The sequence below is a fragment of the Myodes glareolus genome, chromosome 2 (genome assembly GCF_982192425.1).
Source record: "Myodes glareolus chromosome 2, mMyoGla1.1, whole genome shotgun sequence".
NCBI classification, from domain to species: domain Eukaryota; kingdom Metazoa; phylum Chordata; class Mammalia; order Rodentia; family Cricetidae; genus Myodes; species Myodes glareolus.
Window position 1 is genome coordinate 24797918 of NC_142027.1, and position 15291 is coordinate 24813208.

At 36.0% G+C, this 15291-nt stretch overlaps 1 protein-coding gene across 1 annotated transcript in view; it reads left to right on the forward strand.

Annotated features, from left to right (window-relative positions):
- The first annotated feature begins 944 nt into the window (after positions 1 to 944).
- Positions 945 to 15291, forward strand: part of Samsn1 (SAM domain, SH3 domain and nuclear localization signals 1) — a 51414-nt gene continuing 37067 nt past the window's right edge. Inside the window, exon 1 of the mRNA XM_048422565.3 lies at positions 945 to 1105. Within this exon, the coding sequence (XP_048278522.3) occupies positions 1049 to 1105 (57 nt within the window). The 5' untranslated portion in view covers positions 945 to 1048. The remainder of the gene's footprint in view (positions 1106 to 15291) is intronic.

The window sequence follows — 15291 nt, forward strand, 5'->3', positions numbered from 1 at the left end:
TTCTGATGAAATTTCCTTCTGTAAGAAAACAAGAGCTTCTTCCATTTACATCTGGATACCTGGATTTGGCTTTAACTAAAACCTTGAAGACATATTGCTGTTATTCTGTCGACACTGGATGCCTAACTTGAAGGCAGCACTCATCTGTCACTGAGGCCACCTATCAACCAGCAGTTATCAGATACAGAATTCTGCTATGTGGCAGGAAGTGGTTTATTTGTTAATCAGGGGCTTATAACGATGACACGTGCACTTTTTAAAAGGTAACCTGTTTTAATGAGGTATACTCATTTATATTTGAACTAATAATCCTATTTAAAGCTAGCTGAATTTAATCTGTACTCTGCAGTCATCAGATTGCCTTAGGAGGGATTAATATTAGTCAACTTCAAAGAGATCTTTATTTATAAATGTAAAATTTTGTATTTAGAAACACATAAACATATGTGGCATTAAAGAAATATTGGCAATAAACTTGGAAGAGAGAAAGGGGAGGTACCTGGGAAAGTTTAGGAGGAAGGGGAAGGGGGAAATGATGAAGTTATAACCTCTGAGTGAAAAATTATAGAAATACAAAATTGAATTCTCTAAATAGTTGCTTAGTTTTGATAATGAAAGTCCACAATGTTCTGTTTGATTACACTGATTGGTTCAGATCTTATACCTTCTTATTTAATATGTTAAATTCTTTCATTTTTATATAAACTGAGAAAGTAAGCTTTATTTTTAAGATCATTATACCCTTAATGATTTGTAGGCATGAAGGATTAATGTAGGCATGCCAAAGGTAAGAGATAGGAATTACAGGATACAGCACAGAGACGAAAGTACAGACTTGCTAAATCATTACGGTAAGGTAGAAGAGGGAAGAAAAAAGGAACGTTTACCCAAGTAGATATGAAGTCACATCCTGACCAAAGGAGGAAGTGCCGCATCACAGGGCTCAGAGCTATCTGGTGCTGTACATCACAGACAGCAACTGCCGTCTGCTTTCAGTTGTCTCTGTAGCAGCAGAAACTGTGTACACTAGAGGTGGCCTGAATTCAAAATGCTAAAGAGGAAGCCATCTAATGCCTCAGAGAAAGAGAAACACCAAAAACCGAAGGTAAGGTGATTCCTAACAGAGTTAAATAAACTGAGACTTCTTACTAGATTGTAAATTGTACACACACACATACATACATACAAACATACATACAAACACACACATAATACACACATTAACACATACATATACCATATATAAACGCATACATAGTCATATATACAAACTCACTCACTTACTCAAACACACAGACTTTTAAACATACACACACAGTCACACACTACACACATGTGCACACATACATGCACACACACAACCTATACTATCACCCCACACATACATACATAATATTTTATCTGGTTTTTTTTTTGTAAGTTTATTCAAGTAGAGAGCTTAGTACATCATAAAACCTATGGAAAAATTCACCTGGCCAAATTAGATACCAGTGGGCAATTATGGTCTTCACAATTGTGTATTAGATTCAATTATTCATGTTGGTAGTTAAGTTTGGGTTTAGATAATTTCACAAAAATCTGTTTGGTGGTCTCTGCATAAGCCATTGATATCATAGACTTTCTTTGGACAGTTTTCATTATTGAGGTGTTCAATGTCTTTCCAGAGTAGTGAATAAATTATTTTATTTGTTAAATTTTAGGCATTTCAAATACATATTTATAAGAAAGCTGTAAATGGAGAGTTTGGGGGTTAATTTTATTTTCTTTTTGTAGTTTGAATGTTATACTATGATATCTTGTTGTAGACATGCATTTACACATTGTCACTAGAGAAAGTTTTGTGTCCTATTTTGAGAAGCAACAAAATTACAAGTTAGTAAATTGGATAAGTCAATCTTATGTAGAATACTCTTTTTTATTCTTTCTCTTGTTAATAATTTTCACTAAAATATAGACAAGCCAAGGTTACCTTTTATTATGGCACCGTTAGTTTTACCAGCAACATTAATTTCTTTAGAATGAAGTTCCAATGTCAGAAATTATCTGCTTTGTTTATACATTTCTAATGCTTCTCCAGTCAATGAAAATTCAATCTTTTTGTTGTTTGTGCAATAAATAGTAGTAGATTCTGAATATTTTTAAAGAGTTGATATTTTCTTATCAGCTTTTATTTGTTATTGTCAGAGAAACTGTTTAGAAATTGATTTTGTACTTCTGAATTGAGGTGACTTGAGACAATGTTCAATGTTTTGCAACCTTCCTCAACAAATCTGAAGCAAAATAAATTCTCTTTATTTATAAACGTAAAATTTTGTATTTAGAAACACATAAACATGTGTAGCAATAAATAAATTTATTTATTTATAAATAAAGAGAATAAACTATTTCCAAATGTGGAAAACTAAAACTAGATGAATTTCAATATTTCTAATACAAAATTCCAGCAAAGTTTAGAGAAGCCTCTTATATAAGTATTATAGAATAGTAAATTGCAATTTCCATCTTTTTCCTATTAAAATGGAAATTCAAAGCAACATATCCCAAAATATACAAAAAATTTCAAATTTTCACGTACATTTACTCATGTTATTACTTGTATGAAAAATAACTCTAAGTGAAATAAATGTTCAGTTGACAATAGCTTTCATAGATACTATAAAAATCAAAATAAAGCAATAGTTTTCCTCCAAATGCTTTAAGTATGACATCTGACTATTTCATGAGGACCGTGACACACAGATTGTGATTAGAATGTTTATGTCACCAAACTATTTTCAAAATTACCTTTTATTATTTGCAATGGGCTAAGCACAGTAATTATTATATAAAAGATGTGAACTATCTTATTGACTTCCTCATTTATAAAATAAAAACGCACTTGATGTGCCTAATATATCACAAAAAATAATAACACAGAAAATATGTAAACATATATAGCTTTAAAATTTTTGCTATGGAACTAATAGTCCTCCATGTAATATAACTATGTCTTAGAAACAACTCCTTTTAATTCATATTTATTTTGCCATAGAGAAGTTTTGAATATTTTATGAGTTAAGGGTATAATCCATGAAGGATGGCAGGAAAATGTTCTTTTCTTATCCCTACACACACGGCTAATAGAAGGAATATAAAATCCTCCATACCTAACAAGGGTTTGTGATGTGATACCTATCTAAGAAAGACAAAATAGAGCTACCAAGAAACTGGCCTGAAATACGGGGTGTTGCTGTTTATACTGAATATCTATCAGATAATATTTTCCATACCCTGAGCCATAGCCATTTATTTTTGCAGGGTACTCGCAAGAGTATGGAAGTGTTTCTTTTGTTTTTCTTTTTCTTTTTTTTTAAATTGTGACATCAACAATGAGGGAAAGAATATCTAATCCTCTGGGGTATTTAAATCTATAAATTTTGGTTGTGGCTGTAGTTGGGCAGCACAGCCCTGACTGCATCCACAGGTTTAATCCTCCAGTTCCACATACACAGGAGAAAACTATGAAACCTAATGTTACCTGAAACAAAAACTAGTTAACTTTTTATTTAAATAGAACACCAGTGGGCACTAAAATTAGGTGGGAATAAGAAGTTCTTGGATGCTACTGCATAATGGGATTACTATGTGTAATTAAAATGTAGCATCTTCTAATGAAATGCTAAGTCAAGGGTCTAGGTACAGCTCAATCTATAATGTGCTTTCTACACAAGCATTTTATCCTCAGAAACTACATGAAAAATGACAGTGTGGTATTCTGTGCCTGTAATCCCAGCACTGGGGTGGCAGATCCAGGCATAATCCTGGACCGAGCCGGGCAGCCTGCCTAGCCTAAAGGAAATGACAATGGATTTTCAAACCTGTGCGAGCCACTGCTTCAAATACCAAGACAGACAACAACCTAGGAGGAAAAACAGCAGCGGCTGTCCAATGGCCTTCACATACACATGCACACACATGTAAGGAACCTCTACATCCATCCACATGTGCATGCACACATACACACACAAAATAAATTGATAAATGTTTAGAAGACATGTGTTTGATTTAAGCACTTACAAAAATGATGCATGTAGCAAAACACTGTAGGGAAGCCAGACCGTGTACAATTTTTGTTTCTTAGATATTAGTTGAAAATAAAGTTAAAGAAAGAGACTTTGTTATTAGTATTTTCTAATACATTTTATAGTTGTGACATTAGAATATTCACAAATCTAATATGCAATAATAGATTTTTAGAGAATTCTACCTACGAAGCAATGTATTATTTTTTGTTTATAGTATTTATCAATAAACATACCAGTGAGTAAAACTTCAAAACAAGTAATAGTTTTCTCACATCTTATTTTATCATTTATGGTGTACCTCTGTCTTAAACACTGTTTCTCCATTCTACTAAAGTTTATTTTACTGAAGTAGCGTATATACAAGATGAACATCTTTCAGGTATATTATTAAATAACAACATATAGGTTGAGAGTGAGAAACCAATGTTCTTCCATATTGGGTAACCAAAAGTATCTAAAGACATATTATAAAATACCTAACAATATATATTAAAGGGTTAATAAATTCTTACAAATTTAATGTGCCCCAGAACCATATAGGTAATTTTCAAATAAAAGTGAAACTTAATGAATAGTGGCTGAGCAGCCTACATTTTTTACTTAGAAATAACCTTGTTTAATACCCCATACCTTTTTATTGTGTTTTATTTGTACTATTTTAGCACTGGTGCTCAATGTTGACAATGATCTAGAGACTTGTAAGCATATCCATATGCAGTCTCCATAACCTTTTTATCTATACTGTTTTTAATGACCTATAAATGTTCAAATAATTATAGGACATAGTTTTTCTTGTGCTTATCTAACATGTTTATTTTTTCTGCTGTGTTTATTATGATTTTATTACCTAACAGTTGCTCTTCATGGATTTTCTACTCTATTTAATAGTTGCCACAACTCTCTTGGATAACAACTCATATCTAGCTTCATAAATGAAGAGGCAAATGAATATAAAAGATTACATATATTTAACAAAATCAGTTAACGTAACAAAAGATGCATAGATGAAAAATGTCATATGAAAAACTTATGATACCAATTTCCACTATCACAGTACTGGGAATTGTGCTGTCAGTGTCTCTTAAATGCCAGAGGAATTTTAAAGACTACAGAGCATCTATCTTTAGGGACATTTGTACTTTGAAAAGGAATTTAAGGTCCCTCTCTACCAACTAAATTCTGGAATTGTACCCATGAAATCTCTCCAGGTTCCTTAGCTGCAAATTTCAAGACATGGAATTGTGTACATTTTTTTAAGTTGTCAAATGGTTTCAAAATATTATAATTTGCTTAGCTTTCCAACATAGTAGGGTCTTGACTAATATTTGAAAAATAAAAAGTTTTGTGAGTCTATTCCATGTGATTCATCACAGTAAGTTGTTTGTGTGTATGTGTCTAAATCCATCTTTAGTTCATTTCTGAGTGTTGAAGAATAAATCCATTATGCGCAAGGCTGGGCAAGATTCTTAGAAAGCTTATTGTTTCCCCGAGGTCAATATTTGATCCAGGTGAGGGAATATGCTAGAAAGTTTGAGAAGAAAAAGAAAATGGAACGCACAGATGAAATTTGGAACTGTAATTAGGACAAAACAGTCTTAATATATCTAGTATGGTAATCTGCGTGAATGCATTTTAACCGGGATCTTCTTGGAGTTAAGGAGATTCAATACCACTGTCATTGTAAAGGGAAACATTGGAATAATGGCACTTCTTGAAATAGCTTTTTAAAAAAGGTTCTTTTTAATCTAAAGTGCATACAAAATGAGACAGCATTAGTGTCACAGATGCTAATTTTCACTAGCAGTGACTGAAGTGGCATTCTTTCCCATTTGCATTTGATCCCAGCAATGATGAGAGGTGATGAGTTGATGATGAGCTGTTTTCACTGCACTGCCCGCTGTGCAAATTTATGCTCCTAGACAGGGATGACACATAGTTGTGGCATTAAAGAGCTGTCTGCATTGCTTTTTTGTATCAAGACTGTTAAAATGCACTTTAACTCTTATTTAACCAGGTACAAGGAAATGGAGGGCATTTCACGACCTGGTACTTATTTAAGATAAGGCATTTGCATGAGAAGCCTATGTTCGTTAAATCCTTGGGAATTTTACACAACAAATTTGATCAAATCACCCCCCCCCAGTTCTTTCCAGATACAGTTCAAGTATTATATGTGTCTAAAGTTCAGCATTTAGAACTGTGTTAAGCTTTTCTTACCTGTCAAAAATAATCATTTGTATCCTTTTTAATAACCCACCTAATCCAATTTGTGCTGCCCATGTTCATGGGATTGGGTCATCCATTAAGGTGTGATTGACCTACCAAGGCCACACCTTTCAAGAAAACTGACTCAGTGGTGTCCAAATATTCATAGGATTGGGGTCATCCACTAGGGTGTGGTTGACCTATGAAAGCTAACTCTTCATCCCTCAGAAGCTATCAACTGCCCATAGCTCCTCAGGCAGGGGTGGGAGTTTGTGAGACTCCACCCCCGACGCTAGAATGTTGCTGAGCATTATCGCATGCAGATCCATGTGCAGACAAACGCGGGTGCTGTGAGGTCTTGAAGCAGGGGTTTTGTCAGGGCCCGAAGACACTGTTGTTCTGTTCCTCCCTAACCTCTGACTCATTACCCTTCTGTACCCTCTCCCATAATGGCCCCTAGAGCTTTGTGGGTGGAATGATGCAGTTGTCCCAATTTGTGGCTGAACAATCCTCTGACAATCTGAAAACTGATCTCTTAGGAGTTTCTGCATTAACCACCACCCACTGCACAAAGATACTTCTCTGGTGAAGTCTGAGAGCTGCACCAATATATTGGTATAAAGATTTAGAGGACAGTTTGATGCTATATCTGCTTAAGAGAAGAATACTTTTAGGGTCACCACTGTGGCTTGTAAGCACCTCAATCATCAGGTCGTAAGCAGATTTACAATAACAGGTATGAGTTTCCTATGAATCAGGCCTCAAATACAATCAGAAAGCAGTTTGTTACCAAACCCCAACAGTTGTGCCTCTATTGAACCCATGGACGTATCTGACCATGTTGTTAATTGATGTAGTTCACGGGTTCACAGTTGGGTAGACTGTTGATAACTTCATGCCCCATGACATACATAGTACTTGCCATTATTATAAAAGTTAAGCAGTAGAAAGAAAGATTCCTGGTTGGTACCAAAATGAGTACTCTTATATAGAGAGCAGTGTAATCCCATATATGTGAAATATTTCACTCAAGGTTAAAAACTATTTTGGTCTTACTTGGGCAGTGGTGGCATGTGCCTTTAATCCCAGTACCAGGAGGCAGGGACAGGACACTCTCTTGTGAGTTTGAGCTCAACCTGGTCTACAGAGCGAGTTCTAGTACAGGCTCTAAAGCTACACAGAAAAACCCTCCCTTGAAAAACAAAACAAAACAAACAAACAAACAAACCCCCTCAGCACCACCAACACCAAAAAGCACCCCTATTTTTGGATTTTGGGTTTGATTTTAACATGATAGTGCTTCTATAACCAAATCTGTGCCCTAGTGTTGCTGCTGTATTTCCTAGGGCTTAATTTTATAACACTAATTAAGATGAATTCAGACGACTGTTTAGCTTTAAATAATAAATGCTGAAAATCTGTTGATCCATCAAGGGAAAGCAGTATCTTGGACGGGCCATTGAAACATCTTTGACTCTGTCCTCTGTCTTACAGAACGCGTCACTTTCAACAGCATCCACACTTTAAATGCCAAACGTTCTGACTGCTACTACTCGACACTGCATTTGTATTCTGCTTGTCCACTTATTCTAAGTAGAAATGGCTCAACTTTACTGCTCACTCCTTGGAAGAAAATCACCCATCATTAACACACAACTTCTGGAGGGCTATTACTTCCTCCTTCAAAATACAATTATTTCTATTGAATTTTATTTCAATTTTAGGGTACTTCAATTAAAAAATGAACTCATAGCTTATTCAGCTCACTGTTAAATTGATGAAAATTTTGAACTATTTTTAGTGATGAACACTCTTTCCAACAGATCACTAATTTGCTTTAGATTTTCCCATCTTAAAGAATGTAAATCAAAAATTAAATTTTAATCTCAAGCAAGTAGCAAAGAATTTAGGGCCAAGAGATTGCCAATATTTAGGAAGTACTAAGTAAGTATGCAGAAAAATCAAAGGATGGTGGGAGAATTAGGAAAGCATAGCTTCCTCTCATCCTAGGATTTGGATGATATCCCGTAGGAAGAATATACAGCCACCTCAACTACTATTGCACTCTGTGCGTTAAAACCGAGTACTCAAGTATCTTTCCCTTATATCTATCCCTGATTTAGAGATAAATAGCTTCATTATCCACAGGGAATCAAGTCCATAAGCAGTCTATCTAAGTTTCCAAGTACGCATTACCAAACTGATCCATTTCTCCCACTTGCTAGAATTACGGACTCGGGTGGATTTTTAGAAATAAGTCATTCATGGACACTTCTTATTAAAGAAAAAAAGCTGTCCTCCATTAGGAAAAATGAATGCTTTGAAATTGTCTGTGGTGGTAGTTGGGATGATTCTTAGATAGATGAAGAAAGCTACTGTCTTATGGTTAAGTCCTCCTCCTCCAAACTTTACATGTTAGGAGGCTTGGCTTCCAATGAGGTCTGCAAGGGATGAACCTGTCACACAGCTCCCAGTTTACCCATAGATGGATGCCCAGTGTTGTCTTTTCCTGTGCATTTTCCCCCAGGATCTCTTTTTGTATCACTGACAGCATCCTGAAAAGAAACCAATAGGATTTGATTAGGGAAAACTCAATGGTTATATATTTTTTTGAAGTTAATAATCTCTTTGAAGTTTTTAACTTCACACAGTTACCTTCTGAAACTCTCAAGTTAGAAGACAGCAGGGTTTGGGGGCAACACAGTTTAGCCAATAACAGCGCTAGGACTGTTAAGTGCTCCAGCCTGTGGAGGTGCGGATTTTATCTCCAGCTGCTGCTTTTCTTCCAGTTGTCTTTGGTTCCTTTCTTCTCATGGTCGCCCCATATTTGACCTGCACTCCAGATTACATGGCATGCTCCCCCTTTCTCACACCCTCCTGCCCCCTTCACACTCATCTTTTCTCATGAGAATGTACCCCTGCTCTATTCCAGTAGCTGCCATAAGGCATCATTTGAAATACATAAGGGAAAAAAATCTGTTCTATAACCTTAGGCAGTGCTTTATGGTTACATATTAGGATCCTCTGAGGTGCTTTACAAAGATACCCATGAACTCGCAGTCTGATTTAGGTGGTTCATGAAGACCCTTCTTCCTGATGCTACAACCACACTGTCTGCTGTTCTTACTCTGGAATGATTCTTGTGTATTCATGAACTCACACCTGTTTTATTACCTAGCCAGATTGTCATCTTCAGGAAGCCTTCATCAGTCACTCCAACACGAAGTAGAAGTGGTCATCTGGCAGAGCAGTAGGCAACATGGACCAGAGTCACACAGAGCGAGGCTTGAAGGAATGATTTTTGGTATTTCCTAACCAGAGGACTGTGAGGAGTTTGTTAAACCTCATTTTAGCCTTGGTGTAATGATTGGAAAAGGGACTGTATAAAAACCTGTCATGTAGGCTTCTTATAGGTTATTAGCATGCGGATATTTCCTGGCCTTCATCTATGTTCAGTAGATGATCTTCCCCATTTTCTAATCTTGCAATAGTTATTCCAGAGTTGCTCTGTTTTCCTGGCTATAGTTAGCTTCACTCAAACTAGCTCTCTTGCCAAGAAGCGGAGATAGATCTTACTCATTGTACCCTTGGACTCGGAGGGAACTCAGGATGGATTGAAGAGGCCTTTCTGACTTCCAAACTACACTGGCTTTCTCTTCCTTTTGCTGACTACCACCAAAAGCATTTACAGAGTGCACATTGCAGTGATCTTTCAGTATGTGTGCACTGTGTGCGGCATGACTAATGGGTAATGTTAGTCATTTACTGAAGTGACCTACTTCAGAGAAACCAGAAGACCCATCCACGATAAAGATCTGGGTGACACACACACACACAAACAGAGCAACCGTTTCTAGAATCAGATTGCAATGAAACAAGACAGCAATCAAATAGTAGATCATAATGGAAAAGGCATAAAAGATTGTTTGCAGGACAGTGTTGTTTTGTAGGGAACATTACACACACACAGACACACATACACACACATTTGTATGGGGGGAGAAAATTACACCCATGACTGCAGAGATGCAAAGAGCAGAAGCAAACATCCCATTTAGCTCTGCATACTTGCTCACTACCTGAGATGCAACTGGAAATAGCATCGTGTCTCCAGTCTTGACTTAATTGACTTCACCGTTATCCAGCTACACTAACCAAACCATGTCCCAGCAGTGACCTGCTGCCTTGGGTGCCATTTCTTCCAAGGAAGAAAGTTCTTTCATTGGTCTACAGTATGCATTCTCCTCAAGAGAGGAAGTTCTCACAGGAAGGAGATATTTGACAGTGTCACCATCTGGTCTTGCTTGTGAGTCAACCTGAGGTTGTTTATTTCTGTGAGCCTGATAAAATTCCCAGACCTGACCCAGAGACATTGGTTTCCTAGAAGGACTGACCCAAATTACTAACTGGTGTTACTTCTAATAGCTTTTCTCTATGAAATAAAGTGAAAAACAGCAAATAATGAATTTTATTTCTGTAATTACATAGTTTTATTATCTAGAATAAGACTCAAGGCATATTTAACCTTGAGTTAAATATAAAAATATTATTTTATAATTCACAGTGATAGAAATTAGATACTAACCTCTAAAGAACAAACTGAAAGATTACAGGATTTTCCAGAAATATTTTCCTATTACAGTTGACTTTCTAAGTAAAAACAATATAAACATAATATATGTTGAAATTGTTAAATTGTGTAATGTCTATGCGTATATATGTTCTTTGTTAGATCTGCATAGCTATTGGATTTCTTTGGTTCAATGATAGCTTTTGTTTGAGTTGTTTAAGTTAGGGTAGCTAGAAATTACTCGAAGATTAGCTCGTTATTACTTATTACCTTCTTATTACTATTATCTACCAATTTAAAGTAGCCATTAGCAATGAAACAAACGTTTATAATTTAAAAAATATTCCTTCAGAACTAGATATACTACATTTATGAGCCATGACATTGTAGGTCACAGAGTATTCATTAGCTTAATTTATTTCTAACACTATGTATCTCTCAATACACTGAGATACACATGTAACCAGATGTAAATTTGCTGAAAGAAAAACAAATATACTTGATGAACTGGCAAAGCCAAAAAATCCTAGCACCCAGGCTCCCTAGTACTATTTATTCCCACATACTCTTTCCCTGTTTGGGAATGCATATCATATATTTACCACACATAAACATGTCTGTTCTTACTAAGAGAAAAAAAAAGAAAACGTTTAAATTCCTAAGCCCTGTGGCAGCAGCTGCTGCCTGCGAAGGGGTGTTTATAAGCTTTATGATATTAACTGCACCACTCAACCCCAGGCAGCATAAAACATGCAAAAAAGAACTTTCTGTCAGTTTTATTATTTCTAAAAAGGTTCCCCTTGAAGCAGAAGAGTGACCTTGCTTTGCTGAGCTGACATATGCCACTGGATTAATGGTGGAGTTCGGCTGAAGGGAAGCTCACAGACACATTACAACTCCAGGAGCTGGGCTGCCGGTGCCCATTAATCAGGGCCACCAAAATCATGCATCAAACCCACCCATTTAAAAGTAGTAAAAATGACTTAAAAAAAAACTTGATGCGAATTAGCTTATTGTTTGTCATCACTTGTGTTCAAGGAGATCTCACTGAATGACTAAAATACCCTTTGGGGAGACCTTTAGAAAGGTCACTTTGTACGCAGAGGCCACCTGAAAGCAGAACTTGTTTAAAATGTAGGGGACTTACATGGTGTGCTCCTGAGTGTCTTCTGGGAAAATCAGGGAGTATATTCTTTTTTCCCAAGTTAATTTCCACCTCTTTAACTATGATTTCACAGTGATGAGTACTATACACAAACATCACCTCTTTGTGAGCATATATATTCTACATTAATATATAATATTATACAATATATATCACACACCACATCGTCATATATTAACCCTAATGAAAGATTTAGTTGTAGTAATACAAGACTGACAAAGCTATTAGGTGATGTTTTAAAGACCTAAAGTTTGAAAAAAATGTATTAAATGATTTACTGTGTTCAAAATATCTTGGAGTTGGAAGTGCCACAACCTTTTCACCATGCTGATCACGATTTCATTACCACTTTGCAGTGTTTTTCCACCTATAACTATTGAAAAAGTTAAAAAAGGTCTTAGATATTAGCTTCTACAAGGAGTTGTTCAGTAAATAAGTGACAAGTCACTCTTATCTCTTTGAACTCTCCTAATACCAAAATTGGATGGACTTAACTACTGCTTCATACATTTTCATTTAGATTAATGCTGCTCTATTTGGTTCTATGGTATAATTTCAGTTGCAATGGTACAATCTGAAAAATTAGGCACTTATTAAGGAAACCAGAGAGTTTTTTAATTTACAATTTGGGCTAATTTAGCAAGGTAACAGTATTTGAAGTTCTTCTGCTAAGTAATAGTTGCTTTGTTTGTTTGTTTCTTGAAACTGTGTTTTTGTTTTGTTTTTTGTTTTTGTTTTTGTTTTTTTCATCACAGCCTTGATTGTCCTGGAACTCACTTTGTAAACCAGGCTGGTCTCAGGCACACAGAGTTCCACTTGCCTTTGTCTCCCAAGTGCTGGAATTAAAGGCACATGCCACCAGACCCAGCCCTAGTTGCTTTCTTTTGCCAGGATCTTAAAAATTACTTTGGTTATTAGCCATATCATACTCAAAATGCCAATACAGAACGATTATGCTTTTGAAGTTTAGTTAACTGCCTAAATAATTAGAAGATTCAACTCAGTAATAGCATGATCAGTTAAAATCATATTTAATATTTATTCATAGATTAAAAAAACAAGTATGTCCCAAAATTATCTTCTAAACTTATTGGGAAGAATGCATATTTTTTTCTTGTTAGAGATTTGAATCATCTATCCTTTGCACAGCCTTCTCGTACCATAGTCCACAGAAGCCAAGATTAGTCATGTGAAAATAGCGGAAGGAAACTTCATCTTTTGGTAAGGAAGGCAGATACATCAGCCTTGTTACCTTGGTTTCCTGTGTCTTTCCTCCTATGTCCTCCATCTTTCCAAGAACTAATTGTATCTTATAAACACTATGCACACAGGTAGCCAGGACTTCCGAAGCCTAGAAGTAATGTCTGAACATTTCTCTGTATGACTCCTCAGAAAGCTTTTAAACAAACTGTCCACACTAGCATACTGGTATATGAATTTGAAAAAAAAATGTATTTAAAGCAAATGAAAATATTGCTTATGAACTCCTCATAATAATAGAATAGAGTACTTTCTACTGAATTGCTAGAACTGTAACATAACTTACAGTCTTCAGTTACACTCTAAAATAATGACACATCATGGCAGATCACATAGAGGTAAAGTTGAGAATCTTACATACTCTTTTTACTCTAAGAACTTGTTTAACACATAAAATCAACTGTTATCAATAACGTTTTGCATTGACCATTTTCTGTTATTATTGAAGTTCTTCCCCTCTCCCTTGAGTAATCTCTGAAGTACTTTCAATTTACAGGAAACCTTTTAGTGGCACATAAAATTCTAAAACTAAAGTTTCACTATGGAAGCTCTGAGTAAACTTCAGACTCCAGCGGTAGCACCACCCTCCATGTGTTTGACAGTTGATAGGAAGCTGATGAGGTCAGGAAGCAACCAGCTAGTGTTGGTTCCTAGAGGCCAGGTGCACACACTGAAAATATCCATAACACTGATTTGTGTTGTGTTGTTTGGATCCTTTTATTTTCTCTGCATTGCCTTTATGCCTTTGTAATGCTAGTGCCGAAGGCAGGAATGTGCAGTTCTGGTTGTTTTTTTTTAGCTTGAAGTTCCCTCACACTCCACGTACTGTTTTCCATTGGCACCACATGAGGCTGTAATTATTTAACGCTGAGGCAATCCTAACAGATTATTTTAAGTGATTTAAATTTGATTCTCTCCAACGTCTTAGCACCTGAGTCAGCCAGAACAATTAAATCCTCGAATGCTTTTGGATAAAGGGTGACAGACTTGTTGGGATTTAGCTTTTTATAAAACAACATTTATGGTGAGCTCAAACAGGATTTTGATATGAAGAGTGGATACTAACAAATGTCTTCTTATGGGTAATATTTCAATGTGAAAACTTCTTGGCAGTTAAGCACATATAATCTTCAATTTGTCAGTGTACTTCAAAATACTGTGGGTGTCTGACTCACATATGCAAATATTTCGTTTGAAATAGATTGACACTTCTACCGATGCTTTACTCAAATTTGAAAGTCATGGTGGAGATAAGATTTTATCTGGCAACCCTAAAAGCTGGTAGCTGGGTAAGACAGAAATGTAAGATCAAATCTCCTGGTTTTGGCCAAAAGCTTGATTCATACTTTTAAAGGAGATTCCATAGTTTTCTTTCATGTTCATAATACAGACAGCTGAGTGGTTTAAAAAAAAGTCTATTTAGTTCCATCCTTCCATCCTGTTCAGAGGCAGCTAATCTGGAAATGAAAAGACTAGACTAAAATTCTGTGAGAGATGGCTTGGCGGAGAGGATGACCTCAGGGTGGAGGATTTTCAAGGATGCTTTGTGCAGTTGTTGCTTTGATTTTTATTCAAATTGTAACCCTTACACCAGACTGCTTGTCCAGATGGACCAGTGATTACTAACAATGCTGCCACTTGCATGTGAAATAACAATCTACAGAACTAAGGTTGTTATGCAAAACTAGAGATGACTAGAGACTAATGGATGGATTCCCTAAGTCTGTTACTTGTATTGTGTTCAAACACTCCAGTTGACACCAACTCCTCCAAGGAGACTATAACATTTGTAACTGAAGGTTTCTCTCCCACCTGCAGATTCCTGAATATTCACTCTGAGGCTCAATATTAATTACAAACTGTTTGACCTATTAGCTCAGGCTTATTATTAACTAGCTCTTACAATTTAAATCAACCCATTTCTATTATTGTATATTTTACCAAGCAGGTCACCTCTTGCTTCCCAGGAGGCTGCTGGTATCTCCTAGACCCTGCCTTCCTTTCACTTTCATCTTAGCTTGGATTTC